We start from the raw sequence: 20148 nt of genomic DNA, 5'->3' as shown, positions 1-20148 counted from the left end.
ATCAGAAGCAGCCAGGGGCGAAGGACGGACACTCGTCACGACCACCTACCCCGTAGGGGTCACGGCCGTTCATGTCCACACACACACACACACACACGTGCTCAGTGGAAAACTCGTCACGGCTGCCCACTCAGCTGAACATCACACCCGTCCTGTGTCGAAGCTCCAACGCCCTGTCCACTCTGGGTGGCCTTTTAAATGCCAAGAGCTTGTGCGGCAGTGAGAAGAGAACCCAGGGCTACTACAGCGGAGTTCGGGGGGGGGGAAATAAAGATGCAAAGCAGCCAACAGGTGGGCGGTGTGTCCCGGTCTACTAGACACCGCAGCCAGATGAAGGACTGAATGGTGTCAGTTGGCTTGGGGCGAGGGAAGTGAAACCTTAGTGGCCGATCTCGTCCATTTCAATCTACTAAACCAGTGTGTGTGAGAAACTCGGGCCTGGGGCCTTTCTGTTGAAGGGGAAAAAGAAGCTTGGCCCCACTCCAAAGCTGGTCAATTATTTAATTGTAAAAGCAGTCAGTAAAGGTCCCACTTGAAATCTAATGCATGATTAACAATAAAATTGCTCTTTATTTTTGGTATTTCATTGTACAAAACTCCCATAACATTGAATTCTAATAACCGTGCACAGACAAAAAAACTTTACTTCACATATAGATCACAATCTACAACATTGGATTAAATGTCATAATATAATGGTACTGAGACCAAAGGCATGTATTTTACTGCTGGTCAAACATCCGATCAGACTGACATGATGATGGGGATTTGAATGAAGTGGATAACTTCCTCACTGATTCTTTCAATGAATCAGTCATATAATGACAGATCAAACAATTGTAACATTGCTTCTGGCAACATATTTTTTAATACAAATAAAACCAGTCCTTAGTGATGGTGTCAGTGTGTGCTCACTGCGTCTTTTTTGCTTTCTTCTGCTTTTTGTCTGTTTTGGTGGCATCGTCGTGGGCCTTCCTCTTCGCAGTCAGTTTGTTCGCCTGGAGGGAAGCAACAATTTTAGCCAATTCAGAATTTACCAAAAGCAAACAATTTAAGAGCATTTAAATATAAAGTGTCTTGCAAAAGTATTCAAACCCTCTGCAAATCATCACAGTTTCTAAAAATATTTGCCCAATCAGAGTTTTCATTGTAAACATTTATTACTTAGTACATTTCTGAAGGCTAAAACTTGCTTGTCTGTTGCAAAAATTCATATGAATTAAGCAGTTGAATATAACCTGCTGAAAACCATCATAGGCTGGTAAAACAAGCTGGTCAACCAGCAAAGCACTTTAATTAACACTTTGAATGCCGCGCTGCTTTGGCTCAGAGTGGCAGCAATCTAGATCATTGTTGACGATTTTTGTAGAGCAACAGCGTATTCTATGTAATAGCTATGGACACATACTATGGCTCGTTTGAAAGGTGATACTTTCAGTGGGTACAATTTAGTACCATTTATTTCTATATGCCTGTTATTTCTACATGCCTTGTTCCTAAGAATTCCCAACCTAAAAAGTGGCTAGTTTTCATCAAATTCACTGGGTTTTTTTTTCTAGAAATGGAGATATAGCGTCTTTCATGTTTCAAGTGTTGCCTGTAAAGTTTCCGGGAAGTGACCTAGCGATACTGCCACCTAGTGATAAACCCACAAAAATGGCCTGGTTTTGACCTGACGTGCATGCGTCACTGATTCGACCCAAAGCGGCAACCATCAAAAATTTTATTTATGATAAAATGTCCAGATTGTGCGTTTTCATGAGTTTTCGATCGTCATCTATTTCAGTTCTATTCATCATAGTTCCCAAAATTGCACATAAGGTGTGTTAGAGTGTCTATATTCGTAATTTTTAAAAAAAAAGCTAAAAATGCAATATTGCGTTTTTGGCACTCAAAGTGTTAAGCTGGTCAGGCTGTTTTTTTCAGCAGGGATTTGATGCAAGACATTATCAGCTTTGCACACTGTTTTAAAGTGTTTCGCCCCAATTCATCAACTTGGTTGATGGATAATGATCCTGCACTGTTGCCCCATAGCCTCTTAGTTGGATTTAAGCTGTGCAGATGCACTACTCACAGAACATTTGCAAGTTGTGGAATAATAACTTAGTGAAAACAACAACATTTACATGTGCTGTATATAAAGTCAAACAGTGAGTGCTGTAGATAGTTAAACATGCATATCAGTGTGGGGTGGCTTCTGTAGGAATAAATACTGTTCTGGTGATTCATTTCAAGGGGGTTGAGTACTTTTGCAAGCCACTGTATCTTCTTGAGGAGAAGAACACCATGTTATGCACTGTCTATTTTGTGTTTTTGATCCATTTGAAAAGGTGCCACCACACCTCAGTTGGTAATCGCAGGATGCTACTGCACTCACCTCTCTGACTTTCCTCTTCTTGCCGAACATGATCTTGTCGTAGAGGTACTTCTCCTTCTTCTTCATCATCATGATGGCCAGTCGCTTCTCCTCGGCCTGCTCCTCCTGCTCCGTGCGCTTCCTGTCCTCATGCTTGACCTTGCCAGGGGTCACCTTCACGGAGGGCACCTGGTGAGGACAGGCACACGTTAACACCTAACAGCAGTTACGCAAGGGCAGACAAGCCGACTTACAAGCATTCAGATTATGAATGCTTCAATGAGTCCAAGGACCAGCAGGGAGGGTCATCTCTTACCTTGCCCTGGCCACGCTGATGTTCTATTTTCTTCAGGTTGCTCTCCTCTTCAGCCTCCTCCTCATCCATTTCTTCTTCTTCTTCGTCGTCGTCGTCTTCTTCTTCTTCTTCTTCATCCTCCTCGTCATCCTCATCTTCCTCCCCTTCTGCCAGTACAGGGTACAAATAGAGTTAGTGTGTTAAAAACAAATCAAGAAATCCGCACTAACTGAGCCGATCTAAGCTTTCAGTGGTTAATAATTTCACCATAATAATAACAATAACAACAACAGATCTCTGAGTTTGGGGAGGAGCAGAAGGGTGGATGTTACCTGGTTGCTCCCCACGCTGAAGAGCCATGAGTTTCAGTTTCTCTGGAGGGACGTAGTCACCCTCCTTCTCCTCCACGAAGGGGGAGAGGTGAGGGGGCAGGTTGACTCCCAGGAAGTAGTCCTCAACCGGGAGTTTAACTTTGCCATTGATGGAGTCGTACACCCACTGGGGCTGGATGTAGTACCTGTCGACAGAAAGTTTTGACCTGGTGAGCTCAGGACTTGTATGAAGATAGTGGAACTTCCCTTAACTGCCAATGAGAGTTGTATGCATTTTAGTATAGACTCCTCCACACTAAAGACACAATTAAGCATTTTCAGAATTAATATCTTAAGCTTTGCACATGAACTGCTCGCAGAATACATGCAGGTAGAGAAATAATAGCTTTGTGAAAACAACAACATTTACATGTGCAAGTGAATGCTGTATATAGTTACACATGCATGTCAGTGTGGGGGTGGTTTATATTGGAATAAAGGCTGTTCTGTCCCACTGCTATGTAAAGCAGAGCTAGAGAGAGAGGGGGGGCTGAGGATCCATCATGTGTGTCTGCCGGCATCACCCTCCCCCACCCCACGCCCACACGCACCTCCTCCCACAGGAAGCCCACCACAATAGGGGGCCATTGAGACTTGGGTGTCTCACAGAAGGCCACTGTTGGCCTGGTCACCCCTCTGAGCAAAGTGGGGCAGAAAACAAGACACAACCACCCCAGCAACCCCAAGAACAAGAAAACTATTGGAACATCTGCAGACACGAGCAGCGTTAAGCAGCACACAGAACAGACATTCCAACAAAACTTTGAACGCCTAAAGCCATTTCAATGTCGTCATAGAGGCATAACCGCAAGCAGACATCATGAAGACATAACAGCAAGCTAAAAACAAGAGCCACAAACACAGTGCTTGTTCCGTACATCATTCCAAAGCAGCAGGAGGAGAGTAGTCGCCACTTACCTGTTGATGTACTGTTTATCTATGCTTGGCCTGTCCACGATGTGATGCGTTATGGTCTCGTCTGTGACCTCATACGTGCCACCGATACACAGAGACTTGTCCCATGACACCTGGCCACCGAAACACCTGAGAGAGGGGGGGATGACAGAAGCGCTAATTAGCACTACTATGCACAATCTATGTGTTCCACCGCTCACTGGGAAACTGACTCATGATGGGTCAACACAGCCAACAATATGAATGAACATTTGGAGGTTAGGGTTAGGGAGCGAGGAACAAAGTTCCTTAATCTGAGCAAAACTAGATAAGAAACCACTTCACTATATTTGCTCTGTAAATATCCAAGTTCTTTAAGGAAGGAGCATTTTTATGAAGCATACCAGGAACCGCCATTTTACATTTACTGTACATTTTTACATTTACAAAACCTTTAACCGATGGAATGATAATTATTCAGATCATATATTTTTATTTCCAGTGGAGATCTGCAGTTGTGTGTGGGAAGATGTACAGATTTAGATGACGTGTGCCTTAGGAAGAGATAGGACTGAGACACTGGTCTAGCCCCATAGTCGCTAGTCTCCGTGCAGACACCCAGCTCACCTGATGACAAAAGCCAAGGACTCGCGGGGCACCTCCCTGTTGAGGTAGAACTTCAGCCCCTCGAAGAGACGCTTCTGGGCATCCTGCTCCTTCTGCTCCTTCTCCCGAGCCTCCAAGTCAGCCACGTCCTCCTGGAAACAAACAGCATGGAGATTTAACAACACATTTACATGAAAGGAAAGAAAGGTAAAGCAGAGCCAGAGAGGTGAGGGTATGACACCCCGCCTGCTTGCATCACACTGTTTGTTTCACACCTTCAACGGGAAACCATGACAACGCACCCTCTTGTTCAACACACCTCTCATAAGGTGTCAAACTGTTGGCAAAGAGCTTGTTTGTTACCTACTGATACACTGGTGGAGGCAATTAGAGGGTACCGTCATCGTCCACACATTTACCAAGTAGAACAACCAAGTCTTGTTTGATCTGAACTTTGCTGACCTCTAACTCCAGTGAGTGCCCTGTATAAATAATGTGCCTGTCTGTGTTATGCAAATAATATTTTGAATGGCAATGCCTATTACTGAATGAAGCATGGTAAGCTCTGAATTATTCCCCCAGAGAGGGCAAAACTAATGACCTGGTTCCTTTCCATTAATTTTCTCTCTGAGAATACAGTATGGAAACCCCACTCGTATTACAGTTCATTCAGCCACCAAGATGGTGGACCAATAAGCGGACAGTGTGAATGACGACGCCAGACGTCTCACATCAGAGATCAGAGAGAAGGCAGACGGAGTAGAGATGCATGCAAGTTGTTTCAAGGCCATGATGGAATCTTTTTGCAAACAAAAACAAAAGTGAATATGTATCTTTCTTGAACTATGATGAGTGTTTAGGGTTTATCAATGGCTGGAGTGCATCATTAAATCTTCTATACGAGAAGCTGTACACCAGTCTCCAGCCTTTACCAATGCTCTCTCAATAGGTCTTCAAATCTGCTGCCAGACTGTCACTTTATCAAAATTACAAGAAATTCAAGCAACTTGTGCTACATTCCAAAAAGTCAGCACTCAGGAGTATTTGTACCAGATATGTCCATGCTAAACAATTACAGGCCCATATCCAATCTACTTTGTATTGGCAAAATTATTGAAAAAGTAGTCTTTCATCAACTAACCTAGCCTGGCGGGCCATCCTATATCATTGAAATGTATAGTCTGGAATCGAACCATTCACCTCGCTTAATCCAAGGGGCGGGCAGAGAATTGTCTTTCAAACTACCTAGGCATGCAATAGGCCAGCGCTACGACCATATCCATTATCCGATTGGCAAAAGCGGCAAATACATCCTTCTTCGAAAGGAATGACTTAAGTGCATGGTGTTGCTCAACTTTCCAAAAAAAAAAAAAAAAAAGTCCAACTCCTCCAAAGTTGGCGTAACGGGCGATTCAAACAACCGCTCTTAGTTAAGCCATAGCCACCTTCCTTGTTGTTCACCTTCGCAGGACTGTCGTTATCCTGTTAAGCCCACCTTAAGACTCTCTAACAAAATAGAGCGCTGTGATTGGATGACGTCCACGGCATCAACCAATAGAAATCCCTATGGTTTGATACTAGACGTACAGGCTGAGCAAATTAATTTGCCGTCGCTAGGGTGCGTCTAGATTTCTAGGCTACAACTAACCACCTTCCTAGCATCAAATGGGTATTTTGATTACTTTTGATTAAAAATTAAACTTCGATAAGGCCAATCACACCGTGTAGAGAGTTTGTAGGCAGGCTTAACATAATGATTGATGTCAGAGTTGCAACGGTTCAGCGTGAATTCCCTTCTACTTGAAAACAAAGAAGATGGATGTTGCTGTTGGCGAACAGCGTGACAAGTTAAGCTTTTTTTAAGTTTGAACTAGCCAACTAGCTCCGCTGGTTGGAAAATGCATGGGACTCATGAGTTGTAGTGCTATCCTATTGCATGCAGAGGGAAAGCCCTTGGACTGATCACTGCGAATGGTGACGTCAGGCTACCCACTTGGACAAATCATCCAAAATAATTTGATTTCATATCATAGCTATGCAGATGACACATAAATTTACTTTGCTCTGTCACCAAATGACTATTGTCCCCTTTGATCTATGTGTCAGTGTATAGAACAAATCAACACCTGGATGTCTCAAAATTGTTTTCAGCTGAACAAAGAAAAAACTGAAGTAATTATATTTCGTAAAAAGGAGGAAAGACTTGGGGTTGCCACTCTTCTTGACACAAAAGGGTTGAAAGCAAAGGATACTGTTAAAAATCTTGGTGATCTAAATTTCAACAGCCACATGAAAGCGATAACTAAATCAGCTTTTTACCACCTCAAAAATGTTGCCAAACTTAGAGGGCTGATGTCAAAACATGATTCAGAAAAACTCATTTATGCATTTATCTCCAGCAGGGTTGATTATTGCAATGGACTGTTCACAGGCTTTCCTAAAAAGACTATCAAACAGCTTCAGGTATTACAAAATGCAGCAGCTAGGATTCTCACAAAAACTAAAAGAACTGACCATATTATTCCAATTCTTAAGTCCCTGCACTGGCTTCCAGTAACTCACAGAATTGACTTTAAAGCACTACTGCTTGTTTATAAATCAGTAAATGGAGCAGGACCTAAATACCTATCAGATATGCTTCAGCAGTACACACCTTCTCGTCCTCTCAGGTCCCAGCTGAAAAACCTGTTAGTAAAACCTGCTGTTAGAACTAAACATGGTGAAGCAGCTTTTAGCTGCTAGTATGCGGCTCAGCTCTGGAACCAACTTTCGGATGACATTAAAAAGGTTTTAAATCTAGGCTGAAGACCAAACTGTTCTCAGATGCTTTCCGCTAACTGCGCTGAGTTACAAATTCTGAATATGCCTTGTTTTGTGTTACTTTTTTTAATGCTTTTGCTTTTTTTTGTGTTATTAATTATTCTTCATTTTTAAATTATTTTAACTTGTGCGTTTTATGTTTTATTTTTATTATAATCTTTACCTTTTTAACTATTCTTTGACTATATTGCCCTTCTATGCTTTTATTTGTTATTACTGTTTGCTTTTTTTTATGTTAAGCACATTGAATGACTTCTGTGTATGAAATGCGCAATATAAATAAACTTGACTAGATTGAGAATGAGCCAAATTATGATGGAATGTACCTATTGTATTCTATTGCTGTAACCCTGTACACACCTTACAACCCACACAAACTATCACAAAACAAACTTTCTTCCCATAAGTAAACACACTTTGGATCCAACATTGCCTCAAACCTAATTGTAAGCCCCAGCTGTGGCGCGACTGGCTGGGGCACCTGCACCGTACGCCGGCGACCCGGGTTCGATTCCCGCCCCGTGGTCCTTTCCGGATCCCACCCCGACTCTCTCTCCCATTCACTTCCTGTCAATCTCCACTATCCTATCTAATTAAAGGCATAAAAAGCCCAAAAAAAAAAAAAAACTAATTGAAGACTATTTTAAAGTTTACAAATTACACATCAAGTCATATCCTCAAACACTTCAATCTATATGTAATTGCATTATGTTTGACCGGCTCACCGCTGCACCCGTCTCGTGATTTGTAGCGCCTTGGGATTGGGACGTGAGTGCACTAGCAAGGGAGCTAAAGCTCATGGATGCTAGTATCCCTTACCAGCACGCCTCTTAAGTCACCAGGAGGGAGTTTTTTCTTAACACACATATTGCACAGCTATCATACCAGCTGGTTACCGTTGAGAATAAAAATATGGCCATGCTAAGAATATCAACATAAAGATTGTGCTGGAGATATAAAGGGGGAAAGCATTTCTTTGCTTTCTTGGTGAATGGTGAAAAAAAATGGTATCAAATACAAATGCGGTATAGGTATACATAATTAGAGGCTTAACTGTATGTGATTGCATATGAAGAGTTCAGATGCAAAAGCCTTTTAACTCCACCTCCGTCAAAAATGAGATTACAATGGTGAGTGAATGCTCTCCACACACAGTATACGTTTATCAAATAATTTAGCTTCAAAACCCCCTAAATACCACTCTCTTCCTAGTCTGAAATATTGATTTGTAGGCAAAAACCTATAGGAGCCTGATTAAAAAAATGCTCATTTAAAAGTAAAAGATTGATTTAGAGGGTTTTGCATCTGAACTCTTCATGTAGTCTACTGTGTGAAAGTTATGTGAATATTTACCCCTTCCGCAGGAAAGTGGTCAGCCTCAGCTTCTTCTTCCTCTGCCGTGTTGACCACTCGAGCCAAGCTGGCACTCAAGGCCGACAGTTTCTGAGGACAAAACGGAACAAACGTTTACACTCAAAGTTCACGCCAAGACAGGATATTTCTGATCCATCTAATGCCTTCGCTTACCTATAAATTAATAACACAGCAAGTTTAGAACAAGGTTTTCTATGTGTGTTGATTCCAGACATTGTATTAGTGACTCATTCAAATGAGAACATAACAGCTGTCTGGTTACAACATCAACTATGAATTTGACACACACCACATCTTCCAATGAATACTTAATGTTTCGTCCACAATCAAGGTGCCCTCTACATCATGGATAACAACACTAGCATTAGAGTATGGCAAGAGAAACAAAAGTAACGTACAATACAGTCTCCTTCATTCAAAGAAATGTTTATGGGACATTATGAGATAAATGTGTTCAGAGAAAGACTGATGTATACCTCCATATAGCTTTCAGAGTCCATGGCATAGCCTTCCTCGTGCTCTGCTTTCAGGCCTGCTTCAGATTTAATGTCCAGCTGTGGAAAGCAAAGCAATTCAATCGCTGCCACAATATTCTACTGCTGTAATACGACAATACAGTATGTTGTGTCAAGAGGAAAAGCTTAAGTTGAGTAGGTACCTTGGGAGGGTATGTAAGATTGAGAGTCTGGTACAGACGGTAGTTGACAAAGCCCATGATGGTTGTGTAAAGCTCTGTGAAGGTGGCCATTACTCTGTAGTCCACATCAGTGGGGTGCTGCAAAAATGAAGTCAAACAAGAGCAAATGAATTGGTTATTAGCACTAGATTTCTTATCCCATTATTTCTATCAGCACTGCAGTAAGTCTCAGACTTGAGATCAATGCTGACCGCACAATGCAACTTGCACCCGCTAACAGATCAAACCTCCAACTTAATGGAAGAGGAGTAGGTGTTCTAATAAAACGTTTTGCATTTCAACATCATAATCAAACGCCTTTCGAGGCCACAGTTTTATACTTACTGGCTTACTTTCTCTGGGAATCGAGCAGGCAGTGGCCAATGAACCTAGATGTATTGTTATCTGCTCCAGCTCACAGCGTAAGGCCCTGCTTAAAACTTTTTAACCACCACGCAAACAAATCTTCTCTTAACCATTTACCAACCTGCTGAGGTAGAAAGATATCTTTTCAAAGAAGATAAGTACCCCTATTTGTTGGCCCAAATAAAAGTCTAATCTGAAGAGATAACCTTCTGTCAACATGTCAGTCAAGATCGCACATCGACTCAATTATCTCTAACTCGGCATTGGTTAAGCCAAAACAAGCTGCCACACATACTTTACCTGCACTCCATATTTATGTATGCACACGGCACAGATCCACTGGGGTTGCACACAATGCAATCAATGCTGCCATTATTTCAGCAGGTCAGCTTTGCTAATAGCCACAAGGACTGGACTGTAAAGGCAATTCTCCGTAATATGTGAATTATACATGGGCTAATAGACTTATAATATGTGAATTATACATGGGCTAATAGACTTATAATATGTGAATTATACATGGGCTAATAGACTTATAATATGTGAATTACACATGGGCTAATAGACTTTATGGACTAAGTAAGTGATTCTTAGCCAATACACTTTTTGCCACATTGAACAATTATCTCCTCGCAATCTGCTAGAGAGTGGTTCTGTGGGAACACTGCAAAAAACTCTGGTTGTCCTACACAACCTTGGCTCTGTAATCTGAAAACAAACGAAGTATATGCACAATACTATTGCAGCCAATCAGACACAGGTACCATTAGTTAGCACCCCCAACCCATGGGGCACTGAAGGGAGGGTCTATTTGTTTGGCTGTTCAAATATCAGCAATATTTCTCCAGTATCGTCACCCACATAATTAACAAACATGTCTTTAGGTTGCAGAAGGAATATTTACTATGCATAGGCAAATGTTACACATTAAGCATCCACTAGTAGCAAAGGCCAGAGTGATGTACATATCACTATCAGGAAAAGGCTCTGTGCAGATGTCCGTTTACCCTCCAATCCTTTTCTGACCACTACAACAGAAGGGCACCAACTGTTAATGCAGTGGACTAGAAAGTAGTAGTAGTAGTAGTAGAAAAACTAAACATCCATGCTGTCCAGAACTTTCCATGCGTGCATGTGCAAGGCAGCATTGAGATTCAAAACACTTGGAAGTGATTCTGGAACACAGATTCTGCACTCAACACATTCCGCTCTCAACATCAAATTGCACTGACAACTGTAAACTCAACAAATGAAAAACACTGGACAAAGGGTCTTCTGCATAATGACATTTCAATTGAAAGTATAACACCATATTCTACTGTAAACGGAGAAAGCACATTAGATACGAAACATGATCCCACTGATTATGTTAAAAGCTGCGCTGCTAGAAGTCGACATGACAGACGATGCCATACTTACGTCATGAGCAAACTGATAGGGCACGAGCCAGGTCACCGTCTGTCCCAGAACCTCAGCCTGGTAGTAAATCCCCTTGATGGAGAGAAAGACCTGATGGGCAGACACAAGACTTATTTCAGAGTATCTAGAGCAGTCTGAGACTAAGCTGTTCAAAACTACAATCATAACAGCAGCAGAATGGCAGTAGGCACTTTTAGTACTTCCTGGGCTTTCGTAGCCTAGCAACCTCAAACCAGCTGTGTGTGTCTCCTACCTTCCGCAGAGCGCGAGAGGTGATGATGTAGTTCATCCACTCCACGGTCAGGCGCCGGCACAGCTGGATGGTCTGGACATGGCATTTGCCCGTGCGGGCAAAGGTGGAGAAGAGGAAGCACATGGCAAGGGCATCGTCAACATCGCGCACAGCATCAATGAACGTGGGGTACCTGAGACCGGAGGCGTGAACAGACGTCAGTGATATTATTTGGAGCTATACCTCGCCATCTACTGGAGGAATAGTGAAAATGCACCCGGTTCTCACCTCTCCTTCACAATGTGGTCCAATTTGTAGCTTGGCTTGTTGTCCCTTAACCTCTGCACCCCAGTCCATTCTGCTTTTCCGTAAGCTTTGCGGAGCTTCCGTACAAACACCTGCACGACACACAGACGACCAACTTTGTGTTATTTACAGCACTTTCTATTTATGCTCCCATTCTCCTATGGAGCATGAAAAACTCATGCAATGGGCCAAACACATTCCCATTTAATACTGTAGACAGATGAAACTCATGCAATGGGCCAAACACATTCCCATTTAATACTGTAGACAGATGAAACTCATGCAATGGGCCAAACACATTCCCATTTAATACTGTAGACAGATGAAACGCTGCATCAAAATAGTGCCAATTACATTATTCCAGTTGCATTCAAAAATACATATACTTAATGTATCTAATTTCAAGGTGATGAAATCCATTAAGTCGAGATGCTAGAGCATGAGCTCTATGTCAAAGCAAGTGTTCCTTTTCATCAGGAAAATAAGCGGAGTTGTCTAACATTAGAAATACTCAATCTGACCAAGGCACAAAGCCAGAGTTAATGCACTTTCATTCTCCCTGCTGACAGAGTATTGCAGTACATTTAATGAACTATTACATACTGAAATGGATGAGGAACCTACCTTATACTCTCTGAATCTCCCCACAATGGGCTCATGCAGGAGAAAGCGGATGTCTTTCAGAAGATAGAAGGTCCGAGGGGCTGTGGAACCCTTGTTGACCTTCTTCTTGTGTTTTGGTTCATGAGGGTAGATTCCTTTCAAAATGCACAAACGCCTGCAGATAGGGTAAACAAACTATTTCAGTCCTTTAGACACTGAACTATAAAGTAGTCTCCTGTTTAAACAGGAGCTTAATCTGTGACAAGAACAGTGTTCACACGGATATGGTTGAAATAACTACTGATAATTTTGAGCAGGTTGTCAAATTCATGCAAGAAACAGTTATCCCAGGAATGGTTTCACTACCTGAAATCTGCCAGGCTCAGCTGTAGCTTCTTTCGGGCCTTGTTTCTGGTGATGTAATTTGTGGCTGACCCACTCTCGTACTGTATAAGTCAAAATTAATTATGCTTAGCCACACACAAAAAAATACATATCACAGATCAAACAGGACCATATCTACTGCCTTAAATATAAAGCAACAACTTTTTTTTATAAATGATAAAGGGCAGTTTTTAGCCTACTAGAATAGCACATAATAATACTAAGTCAAGTACAAATGTTACTGAAAAGTCTTCATTTGTATTAGTTTGATAAATAAAAATCAAATGACAAAAAAATACTTTGAGCGCTTCGAAACATAATTGGATGCTCCTGTTGCACTCATTAGAGTAAGGTACACTAGACTAGACAGCTTAAGTGAGTGCATGTAACTGCTACACACCATGTCACATGGCTAATAAAACTTGTGGTCCTGCCAATTTACCAAGTAAGTAACATAACTCTGTTGTCAAAAGATAATTATAATGAATAATTTACACAGTGGAAAAAGTGTGAAGTAATGTAATAAAAAAAACAGGTAGTAACAAGTGACTGTCGATTGTAGTAGTAAACAACTAACTAGAGCTAGCAGAAACCATGCTAAATTACGTAGTAAAGAAAGTCAAAATTCGAAATGGACTAGGATTGGATTGTCAACGACTAACATAAATGTTACTCAAATTAGCAGTGCATATTATAAACATAACAGTGTGGACCTTCTGGTTGTGCTAAAAAAGGCCAAGATTTCAAGATTTTCATCCAACTACGCTAAAAAAGTTCGACTAGCTAGCGTTAGTTTAGCAGTCTAATTTACAGTAGCATCCATGCTAAGGTTGGTGTACAACATAAATCCATAAAATTTCTTATAGGTTGCAGTCGTTGTCTGATGTATATGGGTTGTTCTACTACCTTTTTCTTTTGCAATCCACCCATTGTCAGATGTCAAACCAGGGGATTTCAATCAAAAAAGTGTAAAATCCACGAACAGGCAAAGTGCATGTCCACTTGCTTGCTCAAGAGGAAGCAACACACGTGTCTGTTGTGTCCTACGTAATAGGACCTCAGTTTTCTGCGCGGTGGCCGCATATATGCCTGATAAAATGTTTTATTTTGGTGAACGATTGTATATACATGCTCTGAATCGTTTTCATGTCATTAAAATCTCCATTACATTGTAGCACATGTAGAATTCAGTTACATTTAATTTGGATATAAAGTTACATTTTGGATTTAGATCAAGTGATGATGAGTGCGAGTGCGTGCTTGCGCGCGTTTGCGCGTGTATGTGGGAGATAGAGAGAGTGAGATGTCAGTGTCCGATTCATTTTCATCGACAAGACAGTGCATCCTTCAGGGAAGACTGAAATATAAATTAAAATGGGTGTCAAAGACTTCCTCAAGGAATATTTTCTTGGCTTCTGGGACTATGAGACACCTAAGGTAATGGTGGTGAGAAACAGAAAACTTGGAGTTATATACCGAGGAGTCCAGTTTCTAGTGATCACATACTTCATTTGGTAAGTTATTCTTGCAAAATGATTGAAAATATATCGGAGCAAATGTAACTTCATCTATGGCTTTTATAACTTTATAACAGATTTCTTCCATCATTGGCCAAAGTCATTGCAGCAAGATGCCTCTCATCTACAGTACAGGCTATATGTAATAATAGCCTACTTGTATTTATTTATTTTTTCATATCAAAATTGGCAAACTTACACACAAACAAACAAATAAGGCTATAGGTATTTCCTTCACATGATAACAGTTTTCAGCTAAATGTGTATGATGCTCTTTTGACAATGCACTTGGTTTAATTTGTGGTGTACATTACCTACATTACATTAGGCCTACATATTGCAGTTGACTGATAAATGGGTTTTTGAACGGAGACTGACTACGAATTCAATTGATTGTAAAATACTGAGCAGAGCATTATGCAATGATTGTGAACAAAATATGTGACCATATTGTCTTGGATGGTAAATGGAATGTTCAATATCAGGCTAATCTTGATCACTGTGATCATCATTTTTCTTATTGTGTATTATGATAAATGGATACAATATGTATTTTCCTAATTGTGCAAAAAAGGCTAAAGGGGAAAGTCAGGTGAAGGAAATGCATGGATGTGCCAGAAAAGTCCGGAACATAACATGGGTCTGGTCACCAATACTGCCATACATTAAGTGAAAAAATTAACCGAATAGATTTGATGAAACATACAGGAAAGTATTTTGATGTTTGGCTGATGATGAGTTCAGAGTCAGAAAATGGAGACATGTCATGAATCTTTTTTTAAACTTTGTTTAAATAATTGTATTATTATTATTATTATTATTATTATTATTATTATTATTGTGTGCACTGGGTGTAATGTCCCCTCAGGTATGTGTTCATAAGTCAGAAGGCGTACCAGGACATTGAGACCAGACCTGAGAGCTCCATCTACACCATGATGAGAGGCGTGGCCCTGCAGGGGGACAATGTGCTGGACATGGTGGAATATGTTCATCCTTCTGAGGTAAACAATATGTATCTGAAGGAGAGCCATTTGCAGTTGCCTTTATTTCCATAGTAGAAGTGCAACCATTATGCCCATCTGAATGGGCACATACACTACATCAAATAATCTCTATGAAATGCACAGATCTACTACATCTTTGAGGTGTGTCACATACAGCAATGACTGAAGTGTAAAATGGCTTCACGATTTTATGGTTTATTAATGTGCCACTGTTGCTCTGGTTACAATTACCGATATGGAAATCCAAAAGCCAATGTTATTATAATAAATGTGCTTCTAATATGGAAACGGGATGGAAAAGTGTTGGTGAGGTGAGAAAGGTGATGGAGAAATGATAAATGTCCGTACTGGGCATGTGGTTGATTTGGCTGGTTGATTTTTTGCAGGGTGGAGATGTTATTAGCACCATCTTGAGGCGTGAGGTCACCCATGACCAGAAACAGGGCACGTGTGCAGAGGTAAACATTTGATTAGTATGACTATAGAGAATAAATGGTTTCATTTCATATTCCCCAACATCTTAAATTTCAGGAAAAATAGTATGAATTGGTTGGTTGACAAAATGAGTGTGAATTGAACATGAATGAGTATCAATGCACTACTGTAATATTCTGATATTTTCATCATGAATAACTTAAACTATACAATAGTTTAGTACAGACAATTATGCTATTGTACACTAAAATACTGTAGATGTTGTAGCTATAAATGCCTGAATTTAATAGCACATTCTACAGCATTATCAAGGGGAATAATACTGGTAAAGGATGTTACACATTTCAGAGCTTATAGCTTGCAGAATGCCCCTTAAGTTCTGTTTTATACCCCATTCTATTTTTTCCATCTACAGGACTACCGCGTTTTCAAAGCAAATTGCACAAAAGATTCTGACTGTGTTGCTGGGGAAATAAACCTTGATGGCAATGGTAGGTGAAAGGTTGCTAACTGCTAAATAAAACTGGCATTTAATACTGTTCTGAATTCTTTGTTGACTGACTGTGTTCCTGAAGGACAGCAAACCGGACGTTGTGTGCAGTACTACAATCACACCTTCAAGACATGTGAGATCCAGTCTTGGTGTCCTATTGAAGCCTTTGCGGCTGTTAGGTGATGTGTAGAACTTATTTGATTTCTCTTGTGCACTGAGAGTCAGTCAGCTGATGCTTTTTGTAGTGGACTCATATTGCTGAGTGCTTTCACTGACATTCTAATTGTGTTTCTCTTCTCAACAGAGAACCACCATTGGCAGAAGCTGTCAACTTTTCTATATATATCAAAAATACCATACACTTTCCGAAATTCGAAGTGTTAAGGTCACCCATTTCCATTTTTGAATATGAACTTAACCTTACAGAAGATGACGATAGATAAATAACATTTATTTTCATTTTCCTGGTTAGGGGAAACACCAGACCTGGGAGAAAGGTGAAATACATGCCCCGGTGCCATTACAACGAAGAGACTCACCGCTACTGCCCGGTCTTCCGGCTGGGTTACATCGCAGAGCAAATCAGGGAGAAATTCAGTGAATTATGCAGAACCGTAAGTTTCTTTGTGCTAACACATACTGTAATACATATTGTAATATAGTGTATCACGTTGTAATTCATATTGTAATACATATTGTAACAAAACATTGTTATGGTACATCTAATTTATTATTGAACACATGACCAGAACATAACTTTTTTTTGCCCTGCCAGGGAGGCGTGATTGGAGTCTTCATTAACTGGAAATGTAATTTTGATGTGGACCCTTTAGCGTGTGTGCCCACTTACTCATTCAGGAGACTGGACACGCGCAAGAGCCTGCACTCAGGCTACAATTATAGGTGAGTGTTTACTAGCAGACCCCACCACTGCCCATTCTTCTTCTAAACTGGACTGAATACTGGACCACAGGGTTCAAGTTCAGAATGAAAATAATGGAAAATTATTAGTCACATGTTTATGTTTACGTTATGTAATTTAACAGACACTTTTGTCCAAAGCGATTTACAAATATTTCAAAACAGTAGTTAAAAGTAACAGGTAACAGTTGAAGAGTTCAGATGCAAAACCCTCTAAATCTACTGTATCTGACCGCTTTTCTTTTAAATGAGCATTTTTTATCAGCCATTATAGGTTTTTGCCTGCAAATCAATATTTCAAACCAGGAAGAAAATGGTACTAAGAGGATTTTGAAGCAAAATTATTTGAATTAGTGGCGTTTAGAGGCTTCTTCAGTTATAGAAAGTTGGTGAGGCTACATTAAGGATAGTAATAATAACAATAATGTCAATACCAAATATCAACCATCAATAATGAAAATGAACAAATACCATAAATGTACAAAAATGGTCACATAATGTGGTCTCATCAGTGTACATTTTATTTGACTTGCAAGTGTTGAATTTACATACCGGTACATAGCTGTAATGCATACGTTAGGATGCAATGTGCTCTGTCTGGATGCTATCTGGATGTGAATGCTCCCCAGATTTGCCAAGTATTACAGTAAGAATGGTGAAGAGTACAGAACACTCATCAAGGCCTTCGGGATTCGACTGGACATCATTGTCCATGGACATGTGAGTAGTACCAGGTAAAACTTTTATTTTAGTCCGTACAGACAGACAAAAAACAACTTTTAACTGACATGCTTCATAGGCTGGAAAATTCAACATTGTCCCAACCATCATCAACGCAGTAACGGCCATGACATCAGTTGGAATTGTAAGTGGCACATGATTTCTAATCGAATTTCTAATCAAGCATCCTATTAGAATAATAATCAATTAAACTTTTAAATACGTTTTTTTTTCCTTCAGTGTTCCATCATCTGTGACTGGATCATGCTGACCTTCATTGACAAAAATGGGATTTACAGCGAGAGGAAATTTGACAACGTAAAGTTGAAAATGCTGAATGAGATTATGTTGAAAGATACCACCACTTCTCTATGTTGTGCTGCTTTTTAATTAACCTACGATGTGATTGTCATTTTTACTTTGTTATTTTTTTCAGTCCTCTGATGAGCCCGTCGAACACATCATTGTTACAGACCTCACCCTCACAAGTTATGGCTCTACGCACTCAGACCTCTCAGATGGGGTGCCACTATGATGGACGGCTCACTCTCTCACCCCTTGGCCACAAGCACACTACAGGAAAGCACTCAGCCGTAGAACAGGACAGTGACTGTGCTCGAATTGTTGGCACTCTTGCTTCAGAAGTGAAGAAATGTCAAGCCACATATAGCCATAGGGTCTGAGACAGGGAATACAACCATCACTCCAATGGACAAATCTGTAACCTCAACCTTAACTAGAAGCCTTCAAGAGACAAATTCCCTAACTGCAGTGCACATACCAAGCTTTAAGTATTAAGGTTTTGCACCTACGTCATAATTGCATGTGTAATGTCAATGTAATGCCCTTTCAAGAGAGTTCCATTATCAGCATCATAGTTGGCCCCACAAGACTTCCGTTTTAACATTCCATATGTTATCTTAATGCAGAGGAAGTAGATTGGGAACCAAATAGAACGTTCAAGCATTGTTTTTGTTTTTATTGTTGAAAGGGTCTATAGATAGCTTACTTTAGTCAAGTCTGTATTCAATGTCATTGATATTTGGCAGGGGGAAAAAAACAGAAGCAGAATTATTCAGTATTACTGCTGGCTCTGCTTGTCAGTGATGCAAACATAGCTCCGCATATAACATAGTAATATACATATTACAGTACAGAGTGTGAATTCTATTGTTTTGTGTCCAAACTGTAGTTTCTTTTCATTGGTTGAGGTTGATTTGTATATGTTCTGGTTTATCTCTGTAGCCGATTCACATGCATGTGCAAACCAAAAGTTAAAGTGTGGTTGCAACAATTATACATCTCATCATTTCCAAGAACCATTCCATCTCCGATACCAATTGATGTAATTTTGCTGGAAGACAGGAGTGAGGGTTCCCAGGGGAGAAGGGCTCCATGTAACAAATACAATGTGGTCATTATTCTCCCCACAAAATAGCTTCCATAACAAGATTGTGGGGAAGAGTGCTAGCAGGCTCATACTCAACCTTCTTCTCTGACACAATGGATGAAGCACTTCAGACAGCAACCTGACACCAAATGTGTTTTTTTTTATTTAATGGATCTATCCTTTTGGTGATTGGGAGGAAAAATCCTACTTGTCAGTTACAGATTAATAATTGTCTGGGACTGAAAAGAACACTGTCCGGGAAATTGATGTGACCAGCACGGGCGCTCAATGACAAACAGAACTTAACAGGAACAACTAAATGATGCTGTGATCGGGAAAGTAAGTCAAGCCTGACTTTCCGAAGCACTTGATCGAATTAACCCGTGAACTTCAAGGAGTGAAATTGTATTATGAGGCCACAGGAAGACACATCAGCCGACAAGGAGCCTTGAATCAGAGGATGGGTCCAGCTGTGGGTGGGATAATGAGGTTAGTGTAATGAGAGGAGATGGACTCAGGACGGGGCTGCCTTTAACCAGCCACGTTCAGCGAGGATGTACGTATGTTGAAATGCTCGGCATTCCCATTATCAGTGATCTGCACTTCCAGGATCCAATGATATACTGTGTCTATAAAAAAGTATTCACCCCCTTGGATATTTCCCCTTTTATTGCTTTTATAAATGGAATCCTGGTCAATATAATTTGGCTTTTTTGACAAATTTACAAAAAATGTGAAACCAGATTTCTACAAAGTAATTAATTTTAATTAATTAAAAATATATAATGCATAATAAGTGATTGCATAAATATTCACCCCCTTCAAGTCAGTATTTAGTAGACACACCTTTGGTCACAATCACAGCACGGAGCCTGTGGATAGGTCTTAATTAGGCTTGCACATCTGGATACTGCAATTTTACTCCCATTCTTCTTTGCAAAACTGCTCAAACTGTCACATTGC

The 20148-nt window shown here is 40.5% G+C and overlaps 2 protein-coding genes across 3 annotated transcripts; one reads left to right on the top strand and one right to left on the bottom strand.

Moving 5' to 3' along the window:
• Positions 1 to 545: 545 nt before the first annotated feature.
• pes (pescadillo) lies at positions 546 to 13763 on the bottom strand. Of its 2 annotated transcripts, none has more exons than XM_048244397.1 (15): positions 13609 to 13763; positions 12685 to 12764; positions 12340 to 12493; positions 11698 to 11807; positions 11431 to 11602; positions 11178 to 11267; positions 9375 to 9491; positions 9193 to 9270; positions 8696 to 8785; positions 4544 to 4674; positions 3941 to 4066; positions 2984 to 3168; positions 2673 to 2818; positions 2378 to 2545; positions 546 to 998 (listed from the first exon to the last, which is right to left on the bottom strand). In XM_048244397.1, the coding sequence occupies exons 1-15, from the start codon at positions 13630 to 13632 to the stop codon at positions 912 to 914; spliced, it is 1758 nt and encodes a 585-aa protein (XP_048100354.1). In that variant the 5' UTR covers positions 13633 to 13763; the 3' UTR covers positions 546 to 911. The 2 variants fall into 2 exon arrangements, with proteins under 2 accessions (XP_048100354.1, XP_048100355.1); XM_048244398.1 differs by having other exon boundaries at positions 2673 to 2815.
• Positions 13764 to 14015: 252 nt separating this feature from the next.
• p2rx2 (purinergic receptor P2X, ligand-gated ion channel, 2) lies at positions 14016 to 18688 on the top strand. Its single transcript, XM_048243744.1, has 12 exons — positions 14016 to 14216; positions 15088 to 15223; positions 15613 to 15684; positions 16077 to 16152; positions 16237 to 16333; positions 16459 to 16539; positions 16627 to 16768; positions 16930 to 17057; positions 17705 to 17795; positions 17875 to 17940; positions 18036 to 18113; positions 18232 to 18688. The coding sequence occupies exons 1-12, from the start codon at positions 14077 to 14079 to the stop codon at positions 18328 to 18330; spliced, it is 1206 nt and encodes a 401-aa protein (XP_048099701.1). The 5' UTR covers positions 14016 to 14076; the 3' UTR covers positions 18331 to 18688.
• Positions 18689 to 20148: the final 1460 nt, after the last annotated feature.

The sequence above is a fragment of the Alosa alosa genome, chromosome 5 (genome assembly GCF_017589495.1).
Source record: "Alosa alosa isolate M-15738 ecotype Scorff River chromosome 5, AALO_Geno_1.1, whole genome shotgun sequence".
In the NCBI taxonomy this organism is placed as follows: domain Eukaryota; kingdom Metazoa; phylum Chordata; class Actinopteri; order Clupeiformes; family Clupeidae; genus Alosa; species Alosa alosa.
This window is presented reverse-complemented; position numbering and strand designations above follow the sequence as displayed.

Excerpts from the sequence above, each read along its gene's own strand:
- pes (XM_048244397.1), bottom strand. The coding sequence starts at position 13,632 with ATGGGTGGATTGCAAAAGAAAAAG. Across the intron at positions 12,494-12,684 it reads CTGAGCCTGGCAGATTTCAG|GCGTTTGTGCATTTTGAAAG; the intron begins GTAGTGAAACCA and ends CCCTATCTGCAG. Across the intron at positions 11,603-11,697 it reads GACCACATTGTGAAGGAGAG|GTACCCCACGTTCATTGATG; the intron begins GTGAGAACCGGG and ends CTCCGGTCTCAG.
- p2rx2 (XM_048243744.1), top strand. The coding sequence starts at position 14,077 with ATGGGTGTCAAAGACTTCCTCAAGGAATATTTTCTTGGCTTCTGGGAC. Across the intron at positions 16,334-16,458 it reads GAAGCCTTTGCGGCTGTTAG|AGAACCACCATTGGCAGAAG; the intron begins GTGATGTGTAGA and ends TCTTCTCAACAG. Across the intron at positions 17,796-17,874 it reads ACATCATTGTCCATGGACAT|GCTGGAAAATTCAACATTGT; the intron begins GTGAGTAGTACC and ends CATGCTTCATAG.